We start from the raw sequence: 27,881 nt of genomic DNA on the forward strand, positions 1-27,881 counted from the left end.
GTCTGTCTGTCTGGTAGCCTGCCTGCCTGTCTGCCTGCCTACCTACCTACCTACCTACCTACCTACCTACTTACCTACCTATCGTCTGCCTACCTGCCTGCCTGCCTACCTACCTATCGTCTGTCTGTCTGCCTGCCTGCCTGCCTGCCTACCTACCTTCCTACCTATCGTCTGTCTCTCTGTCTGTCTGTCTGTCTGCCTGTCTGTCTGTCTGGTAGCCTGCCTGCCTGCCTGCCTGCCTGCCTGTCTGCCTGCCTACCTACCTACCTACCTACCTACCTATCTACTTACCTACCTATCGTCTGCCTGCCTGCCTACCTACCTACTTTCCTACCTATTGTCTGCCTGCCTGTCTGCCTGCCCACCTACTTACCTACCTACCTACCTACCTACCTACTTACCTACCTATCGTCTGCCTGCCTGCCTGCCTGCCTGCCTACCTACCTACCTACCTACATCTGTCTGTCTGTCTGTCTGTCTACCTGCCCTACCTCCTTAGTTATATGCTGCCCTCCCCAAAGGCTCAGGGCAGTTCACCTAAAACAGAACAGAAACAATCTTTGCTAAGCTGTCGGCAACAGACTTTGATTCCAGACATGCCTGTCACCTGAGGGCCTTTCTGCACATTGTTGTGTTTGACAGTGTGTTTAAAGTCAGCACTGGGGAAAGTGTCGTGGGAAGGCAGCATGGTACGCTAAGTTTCCTTCTTCCCAGCAGGCCGAGTGGAAATAGGTCCACAGCGGCCTTTTTGGGGCAGCAAAGGGAAGCGACGTTTTACCTCAGCTTTTGCTTCCCGCCACAAATAATTCTGTGGCTCGGCTGGAAGATTCTGGTGAGGGAATGTTTCCATACATTGGTCCACGTGTTCTACATTGGCCCAGTGATTTAACCATGCCCATTCTTTGAACCGGCCTTGCACACAACGGCCTTCTGGAGCAGGCTCGCCTGAGAGGGACCTGATCCGAACCCACTTAGCGAATTCCACGGTGCACATGAGGGGAAATCGGAAACTTTTCCGATGGCTGATTTGAACTTGTTGTGTGACTTGCGAGGGTGGAGGGAGGAGAAAGAATATGGCCGTTTCTAGGCAACCGTCAATGCTCTCCTCATCCCCCCTTTTCTTTTGTGAGCGACGGTAATGATCATTAAGGAGGTTGATGAAGCAGATGGGTTTACTTAGGATGAGGGGAATAATTCAGGGACCTGTCCCGGATACCAGAGTCTGAATGTGTACAGACGCCATAGTTTGCACAGCAGTCATTTTCCCCCCTCTTGGATCTATTCTCTTTCAGCCCCGGGGACAAAATTGCCATTGTTGATGACTCCAATGAAGAATGGTGGCGGGTAAGGAAGCCAAGGACAGATGGAGGGGCAAGAAGGGGAGAGAGATACGTAGCAAGCCTATGACACCTGTGTAACAGCCTAGCTTCATCATTTCAGAGGAAGGCCCATAAAGCTGATCGTTTTTTCCAAGTGTGTGCGGAATACCAGCGGTATTACTTCGGTTATCCTATGTTTCAGCTGATGGGTTTTAATCCTTTAATTGTCTGCTCACTGCCCTCGGCAGCTTAGGTAGAAATGTGTAATAAATAACTTCCAAGTTTCGCCCAGCTTCTGGCTTTAGGACTAGGCCGTTTGATTATCTTTTCTTTCTGGACACATTTTTTTAAAAATCCTGCTGAGGGCCAGCCCACCCTATCCTTTCCTCCTCTATTTTATCCTCACAACAGCCTGATGAGGTAGATCAGGCTGACAGAGATTGACTGTCCCGAGATGACCCAGTGAGATTCATGGCAGGAGGGAATTTGAACCAAGGTCTTCCCAGACCAGAATTTTAAGTATGTTTTAGACAGATTTAGCTGCCCTGACACATTGCAACAACTCCTGGGGATTACAGGGGAAATTATTCTTAAGGAGCCAAAGTATTTTCAAAGTATAAGGGCCTCTTCTCCTCTCCTAGATTCTCCCTCCTCTTCTCTCCTCGACTCCCCCATCTCTCCTCTCCTAGATTCCCTTTACATATTCCCCCTCACATCCGGATATTCCTCTCCTGTAGCAGCATAAAATTGCCAATTGGACAATGGAGGCTGCTGGAATGGCAGGGCACTTTCACTGTGTTTTATTATGTTTTTATTGTATTGTGGTTTTAACTGCTCAATTGTCGTTGTAAACCTCCCCGAGCTCGCTAGAAATTTAATTATAAATAAATGAATAACCTCTTTGTGGCAGCACACTGAACTTTGCCTCAAAGAACTAAAAGCGCATTATTATAGTCAGTACATTTTGGGCTTTTCAGCATTCACGTTCATGTGTTATTGGGTTAGAATTTTTTTCTTGTTCTGCACTTGTTTTGTACCCCCTAGTGGTTGATTCAATATTACATTGCTTTATCTCTGGCATCTGTCTTTTAAATCTGCCAGGACATATGCCAGGCATAGGGCTGTGTAATATAGAATTGGCCACTAGGGGGAGTGAAACACATTTGGAAAGGAAAACCAAAACACGAAAGCCGCAGCGATACAGGAAAATGAGAATGTGGAAAAGCCTTTTTCCTTCACAAAATATTATGTTTGACAGTAGTTCAATTTTTAATTATATGTTCCCTATTCACAACAGATGATTTTGCTATCCTAAAAAGGTAAAGGTAAAGGTATCCCCTGTGCAAGCATCAGGTCATGTCTGACCCTTGGGGTGACGCCCTCTAGCGTTTTCATGGCAGACTCAATACGAGGTAGTTTGCCAGTGCCTTCCCCAGTCATTACCGTTTACCCCCCAGCAAGCTGGGTCCTCATTTTACCCACCTCGGAAGGCTGGAAGGCTGAGTCAACCTTGAGCCGGCTGCTGGGATTGAACTCCCAGCCTCATGGGCAGAGCTTTCAGACTGCATGTCTGCTGCCTTACCACTCTGCACCACAAGAGGCTCTTTTTGCTATCTTACCTATGGCTTAAATGGAAATCCAGCATCTCAGCTGTTACTTGTTGAGGAGAGGCTGTTCTTGGGGAAAGGTTAAATGCAAACTGTCTAAAATTGCTGCTTTGCAAAGAATAATCAGAATTGTTTCAGCCTAGTTCTATTAGGGGGTTTTGGAAGGGGTATTGAATGGGATGAGGTGGAGGTGGAAGTGCTGCTACCTTTGTGACTTATCCCTACCTGTGATTTGCCTAGGGCAAGATTGGGGAGAAAATAGGCTTCTTTCCACCCAATTTCATCATACGTGTCCGGGCAGGAGAACGAGTGCACAAGGTGATGCGGTCCTTCGTCGGCAACAGAGAGATTGGGCAGATCACGTTAAAAAAAGATCAGGTATGTCATTGGTCTGCATTCTGGTCTTTGTGTTCCCATATACGTGTTCTAGGTTTGCCAGCCTGGTCCATGCAAATAGAGGGCGTTTTCAGTGGGTAGAACCCTTGAAAAACCAGCATCGCTTGCATTGCAACTGGACTCAACGTTTTGCTGGAAGTGACATTACAGGCATACACAGCTCTCTAGGAATTTCCTCGATCTCTATGGTAAAGATAACAGCTGGAATTTGCATGTAACTCCGGACTAGATGTTTATAAACGAGTGCCACCTGGAGGAGACGCTTCACTCCCCCCTCCCCCCAAAACCTCCTCAGGAGTCTTTTTTCACTGGTGGTGGTAGAAGAAAGTGCTGTCAAGTCTAATCTGAATCACAGCAACCCCATAGGGCGGGAGTGACCAAACTGTGGCACTCCAGAAGTCCATGGACTACAATTCCCACAAGCCCTTGCCAGTTTGAGAGCCAGTTTGCTGTAGTGGTTAGGAGTGCGGACTTCTAACCTGGCATGCCAGGTTCGATTCTGCACTCCCCCACATGCAGCCAGCTGGGTGACCTTGGGCTCGCCACGGCACTGATAAAACTGTTCTGACCGAGCAGTAATATCAGGGCTCTCTCAGCCTCACCCACCCCACAGGGTGTCTGTTGGGGGGAGAGGAAAGGGAAGGCGACCGTAAGCCGCTTTGAGCCTCCTTCGGGGAAAGAAAAGCGGCATATAAGAACCAACTCTTCTTCTTGTCAGCTTGATGCTAGTTGAGTGCCTGTCAGCAGGTCAGCATGTTGCTAACAGGGTCTCCTGGGAATTGTAGTCCACCGAGATCCGGAGAGCCACAGGTTTGGCCACCCCTGCCGTATGGTTTTCAAGACAAGAGATATTCAGAGGTGGCTTGCCATTCCCAGCCTTTGCATAGCAGTCCTGGGCTTCCACGCAAATACTAACCAGAACCAGCTCAGCTTCTGAGATCTGACAAGATCAGGCTAGTCTGGGCCTTCCCATTCTTTCTTACAGATCCGTGCTCCTATCATGAGCCAAGCCTATTGTTCCTCCGCTGGGGAAAAGCAGCAACTTGGAACGCCACGTTACGCCTTCCGAACCTCACTCATTCTGTTCTTTTCCTTCCCCGTCCCCCAGATTGTGGTTCAGAAAGGCGAGGAGCTGAATGGGTACGTGAAAGTCTACACAGGCCGCAAGGTGGGGCTCTTCCCTGTTGACTTCCTGCAAGAGATTTGAGGCCTGACTTCGGCATTTCCAGTGGTTTCTAAGCCTGGGCCAGGGAAGGCCAGGTGGTTTCCTTGGGGAGAGAGATTCCCGGCTTCCAAGGACTGTCGGCGGGAGAGTTGGGTTCCGAGAGAGCCTGTGGCTCAAGAGTGATGGTATTCTGCCGAGGTCCTCATCTCTGAGCCTGGCCTTCAAGGCGAGGGGGGTCGTGATGCTACTGTCTTGTGGGTCTCTGCACTCCTCCAAGTGCTCTTTGGACTCTGTGGTGTCATGGCGGCAAATCCCAGAACGTAATTAGCCGTTACCCTTGTCGCTGCCGCCACGGAGGTGCTGGGAGGCGGCCCGAACCGTTCTGCTTCCTGTCTGCAAAGGAAGTGGATAGAGGATGGTTCATGTCGACTGCCAGGCTCCATAAATAGGGTTGCCAGCTCCAGGTGGGAGATTCAAGGAGGGCGGTGGCCGAGGAGGGCGGGGTTTGGGAGGGGAGGGGCTGCGATGAGGTCATAAAGCCCTCCTTCCAAAATGGCCGCTGTCTTCGGGGATACTGATCTCTGGTCGCCTGGAAATCAGTTATAACTCCAGGATCTCTCCAGACACCACCTGGACGTTGGCAACCCTAGTCTATACATGGCCTTTGTTGCTGTCTCCCTCAAGTGGCGCCGAGCTTGTGTGGTTGTGTGTGTGTATTTATTCGGAGGCAAACGGCTGTCTTTTTGCTGGTGGTGGGGTGGCCCTGGCTTCTGCTGTTACCTTGCTTTGCTTCAATCTTGTGATGTTTTGCTCTCCCCCCCCCCCCCCGGTGGCCTACCTACTTACCTACCTACCTTGACATAAAGCAGCAGGATTTTGGACTGGTGTCCAGCAGGAAGGCCTGACTGCTTGGGAAAAGCTCAGGGCGACTTGGCTCCTGTCCATGCTGAAGAAGAATACCTCTCTCCTTATTTTCTCGCTTAGTTTTTCTACCGTTTTTGAAAAGAACCCTTCTTAGGACTGCTCCTTTAGATCACCTTCTGACCTCAGTGACGAGGAATATTTGATGTATTAGAACTCCCTTTTTGGGGGGCAACACGTGTGCACATACATTTCTCTGTACGCAACGACTGTGGTGGCTTTCTTTCTCTGTCGACGTGAGCGGGGGCGGGGGGTGAGGAGCGCATGGTGGGTCGCTGTTAGGGCCGCTCCGCACGGAAACAGAAGTTGGAGGGTATGAAAAACGAATGCCCGCTGTTCTTGTGACACTGATATATTTTGAAATGTTTCGGGAGGGCCTGGAGTCCACGCTGAGCTGAGATTGTTGGGTGTGGCAAGGAAGAGGCGAACATCGATTCACAAAAGGCCGGCCAGTCCACACTGCTGAACACGCCTTTTTGTGACACTGGATGCTGAGGTTGGCACTCATTGCTGCACACTGACACATGTAGCGTTTGTAAAACATTTAAGCCAAACAAGCTGACCGACATGCTTGCTGATGCTCTCTGGCTTACAGCCAGGCCCTCTGGCAGATGCACGAGGCCTCAGCACCCTCAAAGTTATGCTTGACTAGCTCCCACGCTTTGCAAACGTCCACCTTTGCTAAGTTTGAGTCCAGCGGCACCATTAACACTAACCTTTCTCAACTATTTTACCCTTGAGAAACCCCTGAAAGATTCTTCGGGCTCCGAGATACCCTAGAAGAGGCGAGATCATGCGGAATATGGTTGGGAAGCAGAGCTGTGGACACACCTACCCAGGGCTCCTCCCCTTCCCACCCTCTCCAGGCTCATCATAGGTCATTTGGGGTGGGGGTGGGTAAGTTAAGATAACCACATATGGTCGTAAAGGTAAAGGTAAAGGTATCCCCTGTGCAAACACTGGGTCATGTTCTGACCCCTGCCAGGACATATGCCAGACATAGGGCTGTGTAATATAGAATTGACCACTAGAGGGAGTGAAACACATTTGGAAAAGAAAACCAAAACACGAAAGCTGCACGGATACAGGAAAATGAGAATGTGGAAAAGCCTTTTTCCTTCACAAAATATTACGTTTGACAGTAGTTTAATTTTTAATTATATGTTCCCTATTCACAACGGATACTTTTGCCATCCTAAAAAGGTAAAGGTATCCCCTGTGCAAGCACCATGTCTGACCCTTGGGGTGACGCCCTCTAGTGTTTTCATGGCAGACTCAATACGGGGTGGTTTGCCAGTGCCTTCCCCAGTCATTTCCGTTTACCCCCCAGCAAGCTGGGTACTCATTTTACTGACCTCGGAAGGATGGAAGGCTGAGTCAACCTTGAGCCGGCTGCTGGGATCGAACTCCCAGCCTCACTGGCAGAGCTTCAGACTGTATGTCTGCTGCCTTACCACTCTGTGCCACAAGAGGCTCTTACATATGGTCATATCTCTTGATAAATCTTTAACAAATTTAAAAAATACATCAACATTAATTACATCCCCACCATTTGGGAACCCCTTCCAGGGTTGCCAGGAAACTCCAATGTTTTCCAAAACCCTGATTGAGAATGCCTGCTAGAAACATTCACGTGCACACCTAAGGCAGGTACCCAGAATTAAACTTTGTTGGTCTTCAAGGTGCTCCTGGACTCCAATTTTGTCCAACTCAGCTCCCCACCTGAATCTTACCGTCCATCTTGTCTGCCCAAACTGGGTATGGCATTAAGAATTCTGTGTTGGGATTTCCTGATAATTTTTTACCTTTTTAGATAATTGGGGGGGGGGGAGAGAGAGAGAAAGGTTTATATCATGGCTGTGAGAAAACAACAGTTAATCTGTGTCCTGTGCCATTTGCCCGACCTCAGGTGCCCCCCTGAAACTTTTTTCCCCTTCAGTTTCCTCTGAACCCTTTGCCAGTATAGATTCAAGTGGGTCCCCGTGTTGCTCTGAAGTAGCACAACAAAAATCGAGTCCAAGAGCACCTTTAAGACCAACAAAGATTTATTCAAGGCGTGAGCTTTCGAGTGCTTGCACTCGAAAGCTCACGCCTTGAATAAATCTTTGTTGGTCTTAAAGGTGCTATTGGACTCAATTGTCGTTGTGCATTGCCAGTGCGTTGCCCATACCCTGTACTGGTGCAAATAGTAGCTCAGGGTGAGCGTAGACACAGGGTAAAAAGGTTAAAATTCCTTTCCAGGGAACAGTGGCCCTGATCCACATTGACGTACCCCGACGGATGCTTTTAACTAGTACTGATTTTTCATCCATGGATCTTCTAGCATCTCATTTAGTCTGGATTTCACCTTTTGCCTTTTGCAAACATGGGCTCAATGTCAATTCCTTACGCTGCAATGGAACGGAGAAGGAATCCCATATGTTGCGGCCCACGCCTTTAACACTCCTAACCCCTGCAAGCAGAAGACATTACATCAACTCAGTAAACAAACGAGTAGCTGCCTATTCATTCTGGCCGCCGAAATCTTTGCCACAGAGTTTGGATGCATTGGGGACGCGCAAACACCAAGCCCACAGCTCTTGGTGCGGACCTCCAACAAGCATACATTACGGCAGTGGTCCCCAACCTGCGGGCCGCGGCCTGGTGCTGGGCCGCGAAGGCCATGGCGCCGGGCCGCTGTTCCCTCTCCCCGCCCCCCCCACAGTAAAAAACTTCCCGGGCCGCAAGCTTGCGGCCCAGGAAGCTTCTTACTGCAGGAGGGCGGGGAGAGGGAATCAGGGCATGAGCCATGCGCGGCCAAAACCGCGCATGTGTGGCACTTTTGCGCATGCATGCATGCGCGGAAGTGCCGTGCATGCATGGTTTCGGCTGCGCATGGCGTATGCGCAATGCGCGGCCCGCGCGTGCGCGATGCGCGGCCCGCGCGTGCGCGATGCGCGGGCGGTTGCCCTGCCGGTCCCCAGCCTCAGAAAGGTTGGGGACCACTGCATTACGGTACCCCAAAGCAGTGGTGCCCAACCTTTTTATCACCGGGGACCACTCAACGCTTGACAATTTTACTGAGGCCCGGGGGGGGGGGTAGTTTACTCCTCTACTCTCAACCACTGCCCTAGCGCTCTCTGATCGCTATGGTAATGTTTAAACATCCCTTCAAAATAAGATACAGACATGCCACAACAATGAACATAAGGAACATTTGATTTTCATGGAAATTTTAACTCATGACAATGACAAATCAATGGGAACCCTGAGCTTGTTTCTCTGCAACGAGATAGTCCCATATGGGAGGGGTGGGAGACAAGGAAACCCGCAGTGTGTTGTAAAGGGCCAGGGGGGGATGAAGTAAAGGACGGGGGGGGGGAAGGTCGGCGGCCCACAGGTTGGGGATCGCTACCCCAAAGCATTTGCACTGCAAAGTTTTTTTTGAGTAAAAGATGCAGGCTCTTGACAAAGGTGGATTTTTGCTGAGTTGGCGGTGCTGGCAAGGAGATCGTGCAAAATCTAAACCTCTCGCCCGCTGGGTCTATTTCCATCGGAAAGTATGTCCTCCGGGCCTTCTGCCCTGGCGAAAACAGACCACCCAGGAGCCACGTCACCGCTCAGAATGTGAAACCAGAGAGCACCGCTGGGAGCTGGAGTGCTGCCGGGGGGCTGCCATGTACGGGAGCTCGGAGGGACAGGTGCAGTGCAGCCTGTTGATTTCCCCCCCTGCTGTCGTCATTGGAAAAATCCTGGGCCAAGTGGTTGCATGGAGAGGGGAGGGCTGCGCTGTTTGAGCCCAAGGGGCCGGCAGGTGCTGCCTGTCCATCTGCGGCGTCTGGATCACTGCTTGGGTCAAGGGGTGACGGACGGGGATGGGAAATGTCTGGCTGAAAAACATCGAGGAGATGTCATCTGATTCTGCACCTCCAGGGGGCACTAGAACCTTTTGCAGTTCAGGTTGGTCAAACCACCGTTCTCAAAGTCTCTCTCTCTCTCAAAGTCTCTCTCTCTCCCCCACCCTCCAATTCTTGCAAGGGAGCTCACTTCACCACCTCCATACCCATCATCTGATGTGGCCACCAGGCCAGACTCTTGGGGCCAAGGGCCCTGCATCAGGTTTTTAGCAGCAGAAAGTTGTCTGTGATGTGACCACATGGTCTCTCCTGGTTTTTGAACACAAAAGCAGGCACTGGGCTGCTGTTCTGACCCAGTGGGGGATGCCAATCTCCAGGGGGAACCTGGGGATCCCCTGGAATTATAGCTCGTCTCCAGGCGACAGAGATCAGTTCCCCTGGGGAAAATGGCTGCTTGGGAGGGGGACTCCATAGCATTAGACTCCTCTGAGGTCCCTCCCTGCCCCAAACTCCACCCACTCCTGGCTCCTCCCCCAAAGTCTCCACGTATTCCCCAACCCAGAGCTGGCCCCCCTAGTCCCAGTACATGAGCTGGTGTGGTAAGCTAGAAGAAGAGCAGAAAGAATAGTTTGGGAGGTCATGGGGCTGCTCTGAGAGAACCGGAAAGTCACAAGCCAAACAGTAATTATTTCCTTTCCAGAAGAAAGTTTGCATCCAGCGGCACCTTTAAGAAGAGCAAAACTTATTTGTGGGTTTGAGTTTTCACGTGCAGGCGCATGTCAGCCATTAAACCTTATCGTTCAGAGTTTGTTTGCCATCTCCTACCTCTGCATAGGAGCCCTGGACTTCTCCTGTGACCTCCCTTCCAAGCACTAACCAGGGTCGATTCTGCTTAGTTTCTGAGATCTGGCGGGATCAAGCCCAACTTGGCCTCCAGATCAGGCTACAAGATGGGGGCTAATGTTGGCGACCAACCCAGGAGTCTAGCTGGCCCCAAATGCCATCTCTGGGCAAAGGCTCAACTTGGAACCTGGGTTGGGTGCTGCTGGTAAAGCAGGGCTCTTGTCTCAGGTAGCCCCCCTACGCCAGTGAAACCCAAAGCGACGTTATTGTGGGGCTTGCCATGGGGAGCCCAGCCCGGTGATGGGCGAATCTCCGTAGCAGAAGCGGTTACTGACAAATGGCTGTCCAGAGCTTGGAGGATGAATTGGAAAGGCATTGGTCGCTCATCCAACCTAATGGATGAGCCGCCAGTCCCTGGATGCTGAGCAGGGAATCTTTCATCCAGCACATTAGCTCCCGGCCTGATCCAGGGAGCCTCTCCAAGGGCGGGCGGGACGGGTCTGTACAAACTTCTTGGTCTGTGGTACTCCATGAGCCAGCTTGGTGCAGTGGTTAGGAGTGCGGATTTCTAATTTGGCGAGCTGAGTTTGATTCTGTGCTCCCCGACATGCAGCAATCTGGGTGACCTTGGGCTTGCCATGGTGCTGATGAAGTTGTTCTGACTGAGCAGTGATATCAGGGCTCTCTCAGCCTCACCCACCCCACAGGGGAGAGGGAAGGGAAGGGATGGTGACTGTAAGCCACTTTAAGCCTCCTTCGGGTAGAGAAAAGCAGCATATAAGAACCAACTTCTTCTTCAGTAATCTCAGGGCTCTCTCAGCCTCACCTCCCTCACAGGGTGTCTGTTGTGGGGAGAGGAAAGGGAAGGCAACTGTAAGCCACTTTGAGACTCCTTTGGGTAGAAAAAAGCGGCATATAAGAACTAACTTCTCTTCTTTGAGACTCCTTCAGGAGTCTGAAGTGGGGGATCAAACCAACTCTCCTTCCTCCCTCTTGCATCGGTACTGCCCTCCTGAGGGAAGGGAGAAGAAGGGCTCAGTTTCCCCTCCCTCTTCTTCACTATGTTGCCCCAACCCACACAGGTGTTTCTTCACCCCAGGTCTTTCACAAACAAAATTTCTGCGGGATCACTTTGGAATGAAATTGTGTTCACTGTAGGTTTGCAGGTTGTTGTGAGATCCGGCATTGTGCAGGGGGTTGGACTAGATGACCCTGGAGGTCCCTTCCAACTCTATGACTCTGTGATTCTCCAAGACAAACATGTCAGATTCCTTGAACATCTTGTGGAAACGCACCCCAGAATCCTCTACTACCAAGAGATGTATGCTGGCAAGTCAAGGTCATTAAAAAAACAATATCCCTTTCCCTCCCCACCAGTGGTGTAGCTACAAGGGTCATACTTCTCTGTTCTCCATAGTACCGCTGCCTTTTAATTACACAGCTCAGACGGAAGCCGCAAAAGGTCGCAAGATCATTTTGTTTGTTGTCGGGGTTCCGTGGGCCGATCCGCCTCCACTTCTTGCTTGCTGCCTCCTGGGGCCAGCCCTGCTGGTCAAGATAGTCCAGAGACCATGCAACCACTGCACCACAGAGCACGAAATCTCTGGGGGCTTGGCTCTATGGGGAAGCCGCATCGTGGCTCTCCAATTCTGGTTTGACGATGGATACAGGTGAGGCATTTCAGATTGTGGCCACTAGATGGCACGCTAAACCTTCCTGGAATTTTCTCTCCAGCTAGACCAGAGTAGTCCTCCAGAGTCCAGACTGTCCGGGCACAGGTGAGATCCTGTCTCCCCCTCTAAAAAAGCCTTCAGAACTTCCAAGGACCTGCTTAATCCCAGGTGTGACTTCTCAGCTGCAATATGTGTACCTTTGGGAACTGGCGGAAAGTGCAGTCAAGTCGTTGCTGGCTTATGAGGACTCCTTGGAGGGATTTCAAGGTAAGATGTGGTTTCTCATGGCCTGCCTCTATGTAGAAAATCGGGACATTCTTGGTGGGCTCCCACCTGAGTGTTAACCGGGGCTGAGGCTGCTTTGCAGATGAGATCTGGCTAGTTCGGATGGTCAGAGTCAAATGCGTAAATTAAAGGGAGCCCAATGCAACTGGTTGGTCCTTCTCTGCCAGCTACGGAGGAAATCGATTTGGAGAAGCTCATGGGATGACAAGGGGGCGGGGTAGGAACTGGCATGGGCCACATCAGCTTCCACACCCCTGAAGGCACCAGTGATCTCCCCAAGTGATGAAGCGTCACTGTCTTTGTAAGATTGTTGCCCTCTGCCCAAGAGGGGTCTCAGAGCAGCTCACAGTCTCCCTTTCTCTTCCCACAACAGACCTCCGGTGAGGTAGGCTGAGAGAGCTCTAACAGGGCTGCTCAGTGAGAACAGCACTATCAGAACTGTGACTGGCCCGAAGTCACCCTGCTGACTGCCTGTGGATGGTGGGGGAGGGGGGGTGGAATCAAACTCGGTTCTCCAGATTAAGGGCTGCTGCTCTCAATCACTGCCCTACTCTTAACCACGACACCTAGGATATCTCCATAAAGCAATATCAATGGGCAAGTATGAGTTTATGCACAAGTGGCTTATACATCTCTCTCCCTCCCTTTACAACCACCATAAACCTGTGAGGCTGTCAGGAGGAGATTGGCCCCCGGAAGATCCCAATGTGTCTCCCCCGGATCCTAATCCCACCCTCTAACTACTGCCCCGTGACCAGCTGTTGTCCCCTTGCATCGCTTTACTCTTCAAGGTGCCTTTACAGTTCTTTGGGCCCTCACCACAGCCCTGCAAGGTAGGCTTTGGTTGGGAAAGCATGATTTCCTTGAGGCTGGCCCGTGAGCTTTGCGGCTCTCCCATGAGAATTCAGCTGCGCCAGTTTTCTGCGCGTGACATTCTGTGACTCTTGTCAGACTGCCCGGGCCCATGTCTGATATCGACCCAGACCGTCAGGTCTGCACACGTGAGAAAGAGGTTTTAGTTATTTGTTTGGGTGCAGCGACAAAAGAGCTGGTCCTAAATGGCTGCTGCAGGAGGCGGAGACAGAGACAAAATGGCTGCTGCAGGAGGCGGAGCCGGCTATGCCTTCTTAACCTCAGTAACCAAGTGTAGAGCTTTGTGTTGTAGTGGCAGCTGCTGCCAATACAATTGAAAGTCGAATCCCCAGTAGGCAGTCAGAAGCCTCACCGGACAGAAACCTGGCCCAAGCCACTTTCTAAAAACTCTTTGATGGGTGCCAGAAAAGGTGGCAGTGGACATCGTGGCGCCCCTGGGCACCCTGATGAAGACCCCTGCTCTGGGCATTCCAGAATCTTCCTTGGATGGGCCACCCTCCCTTCTTTCCCCTTGGGCTGCTGCCTGCCTGCTTCTCCCTGTGCCCGGAGCCCCTTCGCCCCCTTGTGCCGCTTTGCCCCGAGTCCCTTTGGCTGTCAGCGGGATTCTCCGTCTCCCTCCCTCGCTTGCTGCTGCCCAGCACAGCTCTGCCTCCGCCCTTCTCCCCAGCGCCTTCCCTCCGTGCTCAGTCAGTCTGTCACATCTTTAATCTTTCTGCGATCAGCAGCCTAATTAAATTAGCCAGCTTTGTTATACCTTCTTGTAATCTTATTGCCGGCAAATTGCAGCCTTCACAGAACCCCCCCAGCCCTGATTGCCTGGAGACGGACGGCTGTCCTCGGGGGTGGCCTGCCATCCGGGGGGAGGGCAGGGGGAAGAGAGGGGGAGACGTCGTGGGGCTTCTGTGGCCTTGTGTTTTTGGGCAAGCCAGAAGGGGGCAGCTTCCTTTTGCTTGGCACAGCTTGGTGTAGCGGTTAAGAGTGGCTGCCTCTAAGCTGGAGAACAGGGTTTGATTCCTCCACGTGCAATCAGCTGGGTGACCTTAGGCCAGTCACAGTTCTCCTAGAGCAGTTCTTTTTGGGTCCTCTCAGCCCCATGTACCCAAAGGGCATCTCCTGTGCAGAGAGGAAAGAAAGGTGAGTGTAAGACACTTTGAGACACATGAGGCCCGCTAAGTGACTTTGGGCCTGTCACAGTTCTAACAGGGCTCTCTCATCCTCACCTGCCTCATAGGGAGTCTGCTGTGGGGAAAGACTCAAGTGGATAGCTGTGTTGGTCTGAAGCAGTACAACGAAATTTGAGTCCAATGGCATCTTTAAGCTCCTGCCTTGAATAATTCTTTGTTGATCATAAAGGTGCCACTGGATTCAGATTCTGTTGCTGTGGAGAAAGGAAAGGAAGGTGATTGTAAGCTGCTTTGAGACACATGAAGCCTGCTGGGTGACATTGGGCTTGTCACAGTTCTCTCAGAGCTCTCTCAGCCTCACCCACCTCATGGGGTGTCTGCTGAGAAGAGAGGAAGGGACGGCATGTATAAGCTGCTTTGAGACATATGAGGCGTGCTGGGTGACCTTGGGCCAGTCACAGCTCACACAGAGCTGTTCTCACAGAATAGTTATCTCAGTGGCCTACCTCACAGGGCGTCTGTTTTGGGGAGAGGAAGGGTAGGCGATTGTAAGCTGCTCTTGAGTCTATTGGGTAGTAAAAAGCAGGGTACAAAAAGCCAGCTCTTCTTCTTCCATGTCTAACTGGTGAGAGTAGGGGAGCCAAACTCCCGCTGCATCTGGAGACAGGGCTTCCAGGTCCCCCCTGGCTACCAGCAGGGGATGGGGGATTGCAGGCCAGGTTGGGTTGCCAGATCCAGGTTGGAAAACTGGAGATTTGGGGGTGGGACCTGGGGAGGAGAGGGGTACAAGACCACAGAGTCCACCCCCCCCCCCCAAAGCAGCCATTTTATTCAGGGGAACTGATCTCTGTAGTCTGCAAATGAGCTGTCATTCCAGGGAATCCCCAGGCTCCACCTGGAGGTTGGCATCCCTATCTGAGATCTCCCGCCATAAGAATGGATCTCAAGACTACAGAGATCAGCTCCCCTGGACAGAAGGGTTGCTTGGGAGGGTGGTCTCTATGACAACGACGTGGCCTGCTGAGATCCCTCCCATTATTAGACCCGCCCCCTTGGCTCCACCCCCAAATGGCCTGATATTTTCCCACCCAGCTCTCCAGATTAGAGCTTGTCTCTCTGAACCTTGCAGCACACTGGAAGTTTGCAACAGTACGTGTCTGTTATAAACAAGGATGCGCAGGGGCAGTTTTCGTGTCGGGGCCTGGGAAATCACACCCGTGCTCCAATGTAGAGCCCTTGGCTCTGAGCCACTGCACCGCCCTGTCCCTTTGCGGTGTCCTGGTCTTTGTTACTCTGAGCCCAGATGATTTAGTGCTCACGTGCGTCATGCGGTTACATTGCATTGTGGGGTTTGTAGTCTTGAGTCTTCATAAACGTGTTTGTCGTAGTTAGGCACAATAGCTGCTCTCACAGCTATTGGAGAAGAACTGGAAATTTTGGTTGCAAAGCCCTCTTGGAAGGCAGCCAACATGGCTGAAACACAGCTTCTTTCCTGGGCGGCAGACTCCGCCGTAGGACCTTCCTGGGCGCTCAGGAGGCAGAGCTCCGGAAGAGCAGATCTTGGGGAACAGCGGGAGCTCAGCAACCATGTGTAGAAGGCCCTCTGTGTCTCTAAGACTACAAAGCCCATGATGGAGTGCGACCGTGAGCCAAACACTCATGAAAGTTGTGCTGGACAGCGTCGGTAACCTTGCAAGATTGCGAGCATGGAAGAACGGCTCCGAAGGAGATGTTTTATTTCTCAAAGCAGCAGCGGGAATTAAACGAGCTTTTGGCCTGCAGAAGGCGGCATGGAAGGACCCTGGTCTTTTGAGGCCTAGGTCCTTCTTTCACCCACACAAACCTCCCCCAGAGTCCCATTGTCCCTTAACAAAGCGTCCCTTTCAAACTCCGGCTCTGGCTCTCCTTCTGTGCCTGGTTTCCAAGCCCGTTAAGGGCCCGGCTTCCTTGGTGCTCGTTAGCGCTGGGTGCTTTTGAACTACGGCGCTCCCCCCTTCCTTTCCCGGTGTCCTCTCCCTCTTCCTTTTCCACCATTGACGTCCTTTAATGAAAAGAAAAAGGCCGCGGACGCTAAGAAATCCTGAAGTGCTGATAAAACCGTCTCGAAGTTCAAGTAATTATGACTGTTTCATAGCACCCGGTATGAAGAAAGGAAGACAGGGCCGATGGAGGAGGGAGGGTGGAACTTGCCTTTATATATGTATATAAATGAAAGTGAGCCAAAGGCTGTGTGTGTTAGTAACGATTAGTTCCCCGCGTGATAAATTACCGGAGACTCAGCCGCGCCGATGCACCTGGGCCACAGGTAAGATGGCCAAGTGGACAGAACTTGTTCTGTGAGAGCATTACAGGTGACTAGCTGCCTTTTCCAGTTGGGATCGAGGCTAATTTTGAAATTAATGATTGAAATAGCCAAGGAGAGGAGACTGCTTTCAATTAGGGACACTCGAACTCCCCCGCCCCTGGTTCTTCTGGCCTTCTGCTCACCGGTGGTGACCGGAGAGCCTATTTTTCATCAAGCGGTCCAATTATTTGTTAGCAGGTCACTTCTCGGGTTGTGTCTCAGTGCTTGCTTGTGGATGTTCTTACACAGCCTGGCAGGAACTGGGTCGGGAAATGCCTGGGAAATGCCTGGAGATTTTGGGGGTGGAGCCTGAGGAGGGCAGGGTTTGAAGAGGGGAGGGGCTTCAACGGGGACATAATTCTACAAACTCTGCCTTCCACAGTGGCCATTTTCTCCAGGTGAACTGATCTCTCTTGCTTGGAGTTGTGATCTCAGGAGGTCTCCAGCTGCTACAAGGAAAAAAGGGCCAAAGATAAACCCAAAAGATATATCGGAAGGTCTTTTAAACGAGTCTTTCAAAATGGGAATATTTTCCCTTCCAAGCTGGAATTTTTTTTCAACAAGTTGCCAGTTTCAGTTAGTAATTTTAAATGTTACGAAGACAGGGGGGAAAAGTCTGATGCCTTTGGGTAAGGCTGATTGTGACCTTTACAAAGCCTTCTTCAGGACTTCTCTATTACAAAAAAGTAAGATTTACAAATAAGCATTTCTGCGTTAACTTCTATATGATACAGGACATACATAGCATACAAACGTATCTGCTTGCATTGCTGTTTTTATAGAGAATTGGCTCCCCCCCTTTTTGTTTTTAAATTGGTTTATTATTTTTACCTCAAATGGTTTTTCCATTGCTGCAACCACCTGGAGGTTGGCATCCCCACCAACAGGCCTCTCCCTGCTTCTTATAATAAGCAAGCAGTAAATAAATTAATCTGTCAGCCCTTGAATATAAACGCGATTCTTTAAATTTAAATACTTACCTTTTGGTTTCCATTCAAGCACATGTCAGTGTTGAGGTTATTTTGCACATCTGCATTTGCCCTCAGCCTTCTGGGATTTGTAGTCGTCCCCCTCCCGCCTCAGCCTACATGGTTTAATTACCCGACCCAACCATCCATGACACTGGGGGAGAATCCGCTTCACTCACTGTAGAAGGACATGGAACTTCCTGCTACTGTGCAGCCGGGCAGCTGTTTGTCAGCTACTCAAGTCATGATGGCAAGGCAAGATCAGTTGAGGCACGATTCCTGAGTTTGACCATTTCCGCACTAGAGCAAACTTCATCTTTGGCGCTCATAAAGGTGAAACATCACATCATTTCCTCACCAAAGCCAGCCTTTCCAGGTGTAGACCTGAAGACCCTCCTTCCCTGCATTTTCTGAATGCTGGTTTATGGCAACTTTAATTTTACTCTAGGTCTCAGCTTGCCATTTTCAAGTGCAGAAATGTGGGTGTGCCCCCCCCCAGGCAGTGCTGCCATTTTGGGTTGTCATTGTTGTATGTGCACGCCGACCTCTTTCCGTCTCCACTGGGCTCTGTTCCCCAGTGTGCTTGCCAGTGTTTTTAAAAATTCATTCACGTTACAATGCTGTATTGTAGCTGAATATTAAGGGTGCCTAAAATGATATTGCTGCATTAATACACATGCACAAAAGACAAAAAAAAAAGTGAAACAGTGAGTGATGCATCATGGGAGGCTGTATCCTTTGGAGAAGTTACGCAGACCGTAGAGGGGGAAACGTAGCCCTACTGCAGAACGACCTGCGTGAAATTGCAGTTTTCCACTGGAAACCAACACAACAAAAAAAGAGAAGAAAATAATACCATACTGCAGAAAGCATCTGACAGCAGCTGCTGAAAATGACATTCACCTGCCAAATATGTACACCAGCAATGCCTCTCTCAAAGGGCACAGCCCACCGTCCTATCCAAGATACCCAGAGCTGTATCAAGCCCAACCTATCCAACCTTTCACTTTTCTCACAGGAAGTGCAGTTTTTGCCAACAATCCAGTTTCCACAGTTTCCCTGCAGAGTAAATTGGGACATTCCATGACCTCACACACACATATGTACAAAGCTTTAATGGCGTTAAAACCGACGCGCAGTAATGGGGTTTAAACGCGCAGTAATGGGTTTAAACTACAAGTAAAACGATATAGGCTAGATATCAGGAAAAAGTTTTTCAGAGTCAGAGTAGTTCATCAGTGGAATAGGCTGCCTAAGGAGGTGGTGAGCTCCCCCTCACTGGCAGTCTTCAAGCAAAGGTTGGACACACACTTTTCTTGGATGCTTTAGGATGCTTTGGGCTGATCCTGCGTTGAGCAGGGGGTTGGACTAGATGGCTTGTGTGGCGCCTTCCAACTCTATGTTTCTATGTTTCTAGGTAACAATGAAGCTTATAGCAAGAAACCTTCACCGACAGAAGATTTTACAATTAGAGCAGGTACAGTGATATGAGTATAGGTTGAATAACAACAAGACAATCTAGAAATCTTTTAGGCCTAAGCAACATACCTGTAGATTAAAAAAAAAACATGACGTGCTCAGTAATTTCCGGGGACCTCGGAGTATCTCCCCCAATGACTTGAGGTGCTGAATACGGAACAAGAAACAGCTAGTTTGGGATTCTTATTCTGGACACTGACCTGCTTAATGGAGACTATGTTTTGCAGCTCTAGGTATCCTTTGCAGGTATCTTTCCTGAAGGATAACAATATATATTTTATTTGCATGCTGCCCCATCCCTGTTGTCTTGGGGTGGTTAACAACATTTAAAAAACAATATAAATAATAAAAAACCATGTAACGGTAAAATGGCTATCAATTTCATAACCACCTCCTGTTATTTGTCCCTAGTGGGGATTAATTTGTCTCCCTAGGGATGGTTTGAAGAGGTGTTTTCAGTTTGTGTTTCCATTGGGGAGGGGGCAGCCTTCCATGATGTTATTGTCTGGGCTCAAGCACAGGCCTGGCAGAACAGCTCAGAAATTTAAAGCGCCCCAAGTCAAAATGGGAATCTAATTCCATGGGAAAGCGTACAGGATTGCCATAGGCTTGCTGTTACTTGATGGCACTTTCCACCACCACCACCACCACCACCACATGAGCCTGGAGGGGACCCACACTATTGAATAGTGGGCTCAATAAAGTACAGAGTCACTTGGATGCCAAAACATCAGCTCTCAATTGATTGCACACAACTGAACTCAACAGCGCACCACCCAAACCTACATTCAGTGCAGAGGTTCCTGTCAAAGCCTGTGATTGGCCCTAAACAGAGCCCCCTGACTGGATAATGACAACAACCAATAGCAGGCTGGATCTTGCATGCTGGCCAATGGCCATCACGCATCACCGATCATCGTTTCTGGTTTCTGCTAAGGGAAAGGGTGCTAAGTCTTATAGCCCAGTGGTCCCCAACCTTTCCGAGGCTGGGGACCGGCAGGGCATCGGGCCGCGCCCGCGCGGGTCACGCCCGCGGATCAGCCCGCGCCCGCGGGCTGCGCCCACGCCGCGCCCGCGGATCGGGCCGCACCCGAGCCGCGCCCGGGAAGTTTTTTACTGCGGGGGCGGGGCGGGGAGAGGGAGCCGCGGCCCGGTGCCATGGCCTTTGCGGCCCGGCACCGGGCCGCGGCCCGCAGGTTGGGGACCACTGTTATAGCCGACTCCCCAATGCGATTGAAGTGAAGAACCAGGGTGTAAACTGCACGGAGCTTTTATTCCAATCCCAGGTCGATTCAGTCCCTGCCGTCTACACAGACTGCGATTTCATTTTTGATTTTGGGCAATTTAAATTTTCCTTCTGCGGCAAGAAGGATTGATCTGTACTGACCCTACCTTTATTGTGCAATATCTTAGAGTGCATTTAATGCTCAATATTTCAAAATTTGGATTAGAGAAAGCAGGCTGTGTTGAACTTCCGTGGTAGAGACACCCTGATTGACCAAAGGTGGCCATGTGACAAGCTTGCCTTAAAGGAGAAGCCCCTAATTTCTTTAAACTTCTTTGATCCTCTCCCCCCCTCCAAGAAAAGAAAGAAGCTCCCTGCTTGGCTCCTCTCCCCCCCCTTCAAGAAAAGAAAGAAACAGGCTTGGCTCCCCCCCTTCTGAACTACCCTAACCATGTGCAGAACACTTTCCTGTTTCAATTGGGGGGGGGAAGAGGAAGACCCGAGTTCAAATCAATCTGAATTCAACAGGATTGACAATGGATTAAACTAAGTAAGTGCAGACTCTGCCCTGGAGTCCCAGAAGCAACCAAGGATTCAAGGGTGCCTGATGTTGCATCAAAGACCCCCCACTAGAAAAAGGTGGTAGAAGGGAGGGAAGGAAGTAGAATCAAGAGACTCAAGCAAGAGCCAGAGAGAAACTGCAACCATGGGAATGGGCATGGGAATGGGCACAAGTAAAGTAGTTGCAGAAATTTGATTTCCTCTCCCCGTCAGGTCCCTCTCTTATATTTGATCTCAAAATTCAGATCCCCCCCCCCTTCTTATAGGCCAAGCAAGTGATACTCATAGGCTATGTTTTGAAAAGTGGTAGTATACCCTGAATATGCTGGTCACTATTAAAGTGAGATTTGACACTAGCTTATTCTTTGATGAAGAGCCTCTTGTGGCGCAGAGAGGTAAGGCAGCCGTCTGAAAGCTCTGCCCATGAGGCTGGGAGTTCGATCCCAGCAGCCGGCTCAAGGTTGACTCAGCCTTCCATCCTTCCGAGGTCGGTAAAATGAGTACCCAGCTCGCTGGGGGGTAAACGGTAATGACTGGGGAAGGCACTGGCAAACCACCCTGTATTGAGTCTGCCATGAAAACGCTGGAGGGCATCACCCCAAGGGTCAGACATGACGTGGTGCTTGCACAGGGGATACCTTTACCTTTACCTTTACTATTCTTTGATGACGCACTAGATCTGAACCTTCGAAGAAAAACCTATTCAGGTGGGCCGCTATGTGGTTCCGAAGCAGCAGAACAAAGTCGGAGTCCGGTGGCACCTTGAAGAAGAGTTGGAGAAGATAAGTTGGTTCTTATAGGCCAAGTTTTATTCAAGGTATACATTTTTGTGTGCAGGTACACTTTGTCGGAAAGCGTAGACCTTGGGGGAAAAAAACCCTTTGCTGGTGCCGCTGGACTCAAACTTAGTTTGAAAAATCAATTCAGATTTTGAGATCTGATCTTTTAAAGAAATCTATTTCTTCACAGACCGCTCTGCATCGTCTTCTCCTACTCCTCAAGGAACTGATAATTAATAGCTAGAATTCTAGTTTCCTTAACGGGCTTCGGCAGCAAGGAGATCAGCTCTTTTCTTGGAAAGATGTTCACAAGTTCCAAACCGGGGAATAAGCCAGTGGCTACTAGAAATCTCATCCATGACTCCCACAGCTCTCAGAGGGAATGCAATTGGGGTGATGGGCCTACATCCACATGTGCTTTGGGGAAGGGGGCTGCAAATTTGATATGGGAAGGGGCAGAGCTTGCCTGCTCATGTTTCTCTGCTGAAAACAGCCTCTCTGCAGCTTTTTCACCCGTGGAGGAAAAGCTACGGTGGCGAACCAGTGCGTCATTAAACTCTTTCCTTGTCAGTGCCCATCGAGCTTTCCATATACTTATGAGGTAGCTGTACTTTATTTATACATCTGCTGCAAGGATGGAAATCCGCAGGGCGTAAACCACTGGGTGTCGCTTCCAACGATCCTCAGGGTGTTTCTTCTGCCCAGCTTGGCACGTCGGGGAAAAACACAAACGCAATGTGCCTTTTGCAAAAAACCTGTGTCACGTATTTTCTGGCGAGGAGGGGAAGGGGGCGACGGCATCGGGGTTTGTCACAAGGCGATCTTGTTGTTGTTTTAAGGTACAGGCACCTGCTTCCCTTCAAGCAGGAGACTGCAGGATTTGAACTCGCAACCCAAGGAGTACAAAGCGTGTGAACAGCATGGCCTGAGACATACCAGGGGGAAAAAATTGCCTTTAGATCCGCAGGATGGGCCGACAAGCAAGCAAAAATGCACGGAAACGGGCTTTAATCGCGGCAGGATGCGCAAACCAAAGGCAGGGGAGCCAGACATGTTTATTTCTCGCGCTTGTTTATTCATTTCACCCCCTGCTCCCATTACTGGCTTGTTTACCTGCTTCCTCGTTTATTCGGTGTCCTTGTTTGACTTCGGTGGGGCTTGGAATGGAGGAACCCTACGCAGGGGTGCTTTTGAAGTACCTGCACACAGGAATGCTTTTGATCTACAGCCGTGCCCCTTCTTGGATCTCCCCATTGCTAGGGATGTGACCTCTGGGGTAGAAAACACCTGGGGGGGGGGTTGGAGGTGGAGCCTGGGGAGAATGGGATTTGGAGAGAGGAGAGGCATCTGTGGGGCATCATGCCATAGAGTCCTGCCTCCAAAGCAGCAATTTTCTCCAGGGGGGGGACTGATCTTAACCACCTGGAGATCAGCAGCAATAGATCTCTTCTGCTATTGCTGGAACGCTGAGGCTGTGTGTGTTTTGTTGATTTCATTCAAATGAGTAGCCACGTTGGTGGTCTGAAGCAGCACAATAAAAATCAGAGTCCAGTAGCACCTTTAAGACCAACCAAGATTTATTCAAGGCGTGAGCTTTCGAGTGCTTGCACTCGAAAGCTCACGCCTCGAATAAATCTCGGTTGGTCTTAAAGGTGCTACTGGACTCTGATTTTTATTGTTGGCTTTTTCTCTCTGTGCCACGTATCTCTGCGTCCTCCTAGAGACACGGCCGTGGTGAAAGGAATCTGGTCTCAGGGTGTCAGTTTAATTGGTGGACAACTGGACACCCCCCTTGGTGGAAGGAGCAAATTGCCGGGCGGGAAAGCGGGTCTGGTTTCTCCCCATTATCATAAACCTCGTGATAGTTACACGGGGTGAGCGTAAATCTCCCGTGAAATTACCGCACACATCTGTGCCCCACAGACTGCAGCAGGGAGAATCATGGTGCATAACATATTAACAAGTCGAGGTCTGGATGCTTGGGACTTTTACAGGCAGGTGTTACGAATCTGTCCTCCAAGCGGTTCACATCTAGGCCTGCGGATCGGCGCCGTCCAGACCCTCGGGCCGGAGCTTTGGAGCACTGCGACAAAATGGGATGGATCAGTGTATTGCAGCCTTTCTCGGTTTTTTTTTTTTACCATTGTGAAACCTTGAAGCATTCTTCGGGCTTTGGGAAATGCCAAAAGTGGCATGATGGTGCAGAATGTGATTGTGGGGCAAAGCCCTTCCCTTTCCCACCCCCTCCAGGCCCATCATTGGCCATTTGGGGAGGGGTCATATTGCTTGAAAAATGTTTAACACGGTTTAAAATGTATATTAAAATTAATTAACTCCACCCCATTCGGGAAACCCTTCCAGGGCCATCGGGACCCCAGGGTTTCACGAAACCCTGGTTAAGGAAGCCTGGTGCATCCCATCTGCCTTGAATTTTTGAGCGTAGACCCCACCCTTTCAGGGGCCTGTGCTACAAAACAGCAGTTCCTGACCTTTTCAGTATGGTGACCCACAAACCCACCTTTAGGGACTCAACCAGTGCTGGGCCACAGTGTTTTGGTGTGATGGGAACAGTGGCATATCTACTGGATTTGATACCTGGACCAGATAATTTTGTAACACCCCCTTCCTCTATAGAACAAAATTGACTGGGGGAACCTTGACTGTGGGTGGGGCTGTCTAAAGCCCCCTCCCCCATGCTTCGGGAAAAGTCCAAGAAGAATCCACGGTGCTTCCTTCCAGCAGGAAAGGAAATTGAGCTGAGCGCCAATGAGCACCCCCCCTTCTGAAGAAGAAGAAGGAGGAGGAGGAGGAGGAGAAGGAGAAGAAAAGGGGAAAGAAGAAGAAGAAGAAGAAGAAGAAGAAGAAGAAGAAGAAGAAGAAGAAGAAGAAGAAGAAGAAGAAGAAGAAGAAGAGTTGCCAGTTTTCTCTACCGAAGGAGTCTCAAAGCAGCTTACAGTCGCCTTCCCTTTCCTCCGCACACAACAGGCACCCTGTGAGGTGGGTGAGGCTGAGAGAGCCCTGATGTTATTGCTCTGTGAAAGCAGCACCATCCAGACTGTGACTAGCCCAAGGTCACCCAGCTGGCTACATGTGGAGAAGTGGGGAATCAACCCCGGCTCGCCAGATTAGAAGCCACTGCTCCTATTGTTAAGAGTGCTGCCTATTTAAAAGAAGATGCCTGTTTTCATGATAGCTCCAGTGTAAGCTGCCCTGAGCTGCAAGGGAGGGCGGTATATAAATATTATTAAATAAATAAATAAAATAATCCTTCTAGGATAACTGGGAAACGAGGTCAACTCTGGAGAACAGCATGCAGATACTTAGCCTGACGAATTCCTTCTGTGGAACTCGAAGGCCTTAAATGGGAAACAAAACACTGGCCCTCCAGCAGGGGAAGTTTTCAGAACTGCCGTTTCTGTTCTGTACGAATTAATCCCCCGTATTCATTACAAGCATACAGAAATCCAAGCACATTTTGTGTTAGATGCCCGTGATTTTAATGGCTACTAGCATATTTCCAACTCAATCCTAAACGTGGACGTAATTAGCGTTACAAACTTTTAAATTGCCCCGCTAGCTGTCACTGTAATATCAGCCCGAGAGCAGGTGATGTTATCTAACTTAATACCATGAAAAGCTTCCACTGTCCCTTGCCATTAGCTGAACAGGACTTCCTTCTTTTTCCTGGCCAGCTGGTCAACTCAGGCATGATCAAGGCAAACCAGAAGCACTCTAAATTCCCACTGGCTACAGGGAAGCAGTCCCTCGCATAGCAAATTCAAGGGGGAGCTAGTATGCTGGCGTGCGGACGGAGAAGCCGGGTTTGATTCCCTGCTGCCCCACATGCAGCCAGCTGGGTGACCTTGGGCTCGCCACAACACTGATAGAGCTGTTCTGAGCATGAATATCAGGGCTCTCTCGGCCTCCCCTCCCTCACAGGGTGTCTGTTGTGGGGAGAGGAAAGGGAAGGTGACTGTAAGCCGCCTTTGAGACTCCTTCAGGTAGAGAAAAGCGGCATATAAGAACCAACTCTTCTTCTTCAGTAATATCAGGGCTCTCTCAGCCCCACCTCCCTCACAGGGCATCTGTTGTGGAGAGAGGAAAGGGAAGGTGATTGTAAACCGCTTTGAGACTCCTTCAGATAGAGAGAAGTGGCATATAAAAACTCTTCTTCTTCTTCTTCTTCTTTGGCCCGGGCAGACGCTGCAATCCAAGAACTCTTTCCTGGGAGTAAACCCCATTGAATAAAGTGGGGCTGACCTCTGAGTAGATCTCCAAGGATGCATATCTAGCAATGGTGGGTTTTTTTTAGCCACCTGCATTGACATTCAACCTAATGGGATTGTTCATCTTTACGTCTCATAAGACGGGTGACTCTTCTTTTTAAAAAGTTACAAGGCAGCTAGGATAGCATTTGGGAGCAAAAGAGTCAAGATCAAACTGTTAGGGTTCCCAGGTTCCCCATATGGGAGGGGGGAGGGTTGCCAGATCGAGGCTGGGCAACTACTGGAGATTTGGGGTGGAGCATGGAGAGGATAAGGACCTCCAAGGGGGGTACAAGGCCACAGAGCAGGGGTAGCCAAACTCTGGCTCTCCAGATGTCCATCGGCTACAATTCCCATGAGCTTGCCTTTTCTGGCCAAGCTTGTGGGGTAGAGCTGTCCGTCCCCAGTTGGATATAGTTATAGCCTTCCATCCCATGAACAATGTGATTAAAATCCCCTAAAAGTCAGATAAGAGCCTCTTGTGGCGCAGAGTGGTAAGGCAGCAGACATGTAGTCTGAAAGCTCTGCCCATGAGGCTGGCAGTTCAATCTCAGCAGCCGGCTCAAGGTTGACTCAGCCTTCCATCCTCCCGAGGTCGGTAAAATGAGTACCCAGCTTGCTGGGGGGTAAACGGTAATGACTGGGGAAGGCACTGGCAAACCACCCTGTATTGAGTCTGCCATGAAAACGCTAGAGGGCGTCACCCCAAGGGTCAGACATGACTCAGTGCTTGCACAGGGGGATACCTTTACCTTTTACTTTACCTTTTAAAAGTCAGATTGTGGGATGTGATAATCAACCCCGTAAACCTGTTGAAAACAATCAGTTCTGAGAACCAGGATTAGCATGTTCATGAGCAAGAAAGGCACGCCTTATTTGCCAGATCTTGAAATGGAAGCGCTCTTCCTGCAGGGAGAGGAGCTGCCTCCCCTAACCACCCTCATTTAAACCCATTAGTTGCATCTTCTAAGTCCAATGATTCTCCGGGAAATGCTTCCTTTCCTCAACGCACAGAATTGCCACCAGGACAATGGTATTCATAGAATCTCTTCCAACCAAGCGCCTCTCCAACTTTAACCAGATTTTGATTATAACAGACAACCACCCTCGTGTGCTTTGCGGGCCTGACCAGCATCCTGTAAGCGATTCAGTGAGCCAAACAAATCACCACTATCCAAGCAAAACAAGCAGCCTTGGAACGACTTGCTTCAGGTCAAGGACTGGTCAGCCAAGACAAAACAAAAAAAACATAGGAATGGCTGGCTCAGGAGTTTCAGCCCAGGTCTGTATTTCTCTAAAGCAGCCTTTTTCAGTCTTTGGGCCATGGATGAGCCCCTGGAAAAAAATTTCAAGCTTCAAGGATGCCCGGAAGCTATGTCAGCTGGCCCCGCCTCCCTGCACAACCCCTATAAGTTGCATGAAACCTGAATTGACCTCATCACCTGCCTTAACAGGCAGTCTTGAGGACTGAAAGGCGGAGAGAGAGGATGCAGTTTAAGGCAGGAGTAGGTGTGCAGGTTCCGGCACCTCCCCAGCATAGAAGATAGAACTCACGCACACTCAGGGGAGGGAAGGGGGGAGCAAAGCAGCCAGTTCCCCGGCTTGTGGCCGAGTCCATTAAGACAGGGGGAAAAATGCCACAGACCCCCTCTGGAGATCTCGCAGATCCCTGGGGATCCACGACCCCTGGTTGGGAATCCCTGCTCTAAGGTGTAATAAGAGGGAGGGTTTGGGAAAAGTTTGCATATACCAAAAACATGAAACTATGTGACAGTCCCTGCCTTGAATCTCCCATTTTAAAACCTCAGCAATTCGAGATGCACAGCACAGCCTGGAGCACAGAAGAGAGCACTGACTGGGCTGTGGCTTTAGGGCATCTGTAAAAATTATGAGTTTGCAAGAGGATCTGTGCTTCAGATGCTAATATTTTGCACCAAGGGAGTGCCATAAAATTCTCAATCCATACGCATGCATGGCTCTCTCAGCCCCACCTACCTCACAGGACCTCTGTCTTGGAGGGGTTGAGTTTCAAGCAACTCTGCTCTAACCTTGCAGCTATGGCTTCTAAACATCTGGCAAATGTATCCAGGGGGAGTCTGGGTGGCCATCCATCAGGAAGTAGAGCTGGGTGTCATCCACATATTGGTGACAGCCCAGCCCAAAACCGCAGACTCACTGAACCAGAGGGTGCATAAAGATATTAAACAACATGGGGGAG

At 50.2% G+C, this 27,881-nt stretch overlaps 1 protein-coding gene across 2 annotated transcripts in view; it reads left to right on the forward strand.

Moving 5' to 3' along the window:
* The window catches only part of STAC3 (SH3 and cysteine rich domain 3), a 30,325-nt gene extending 24,711 nt beyond the window's left edge, over positions 1-5,614 (forward strand). For both annotated transcript variants that reach the window (XM_077329211.1, XM_077329212.1), the window contains exons 10-12: positions 1,293-1,344; positions 3,167-3,304; positions 4,431-5,614. In XM_077329211.1, coding sequence (XP_077185326.1) covers positions 1,293-1,344; positions 3,167-3,304; positions 4,431-4,529 — 289 coding nt within the window. In that variant the 3' untranslated portion in view covers positions 4,530-5,614. The remainder of the gene's footprint in view (positions 1-1,292; positions 1,345-3,166; positions 3,305-4,430) is intronic.
* Positions 5,615-27,881: the final 22,267 nt, after the last annotated feature.

The sequence above is a fragment of the Paroedura picta genome, chromosome 3, assembly GCF_049243985.1.
Source record: "Paroedura picta isolate Pp20150507F chromosome 3, Ppicta_v3.0, whole genome shotgun sequence".
NCBI classification, from domain to species: Eukaryota; Metazoa; Chordata; class Lepidosauria; order Squamata; family Gekkonidae; genus Paroedura; species Paroedura picta.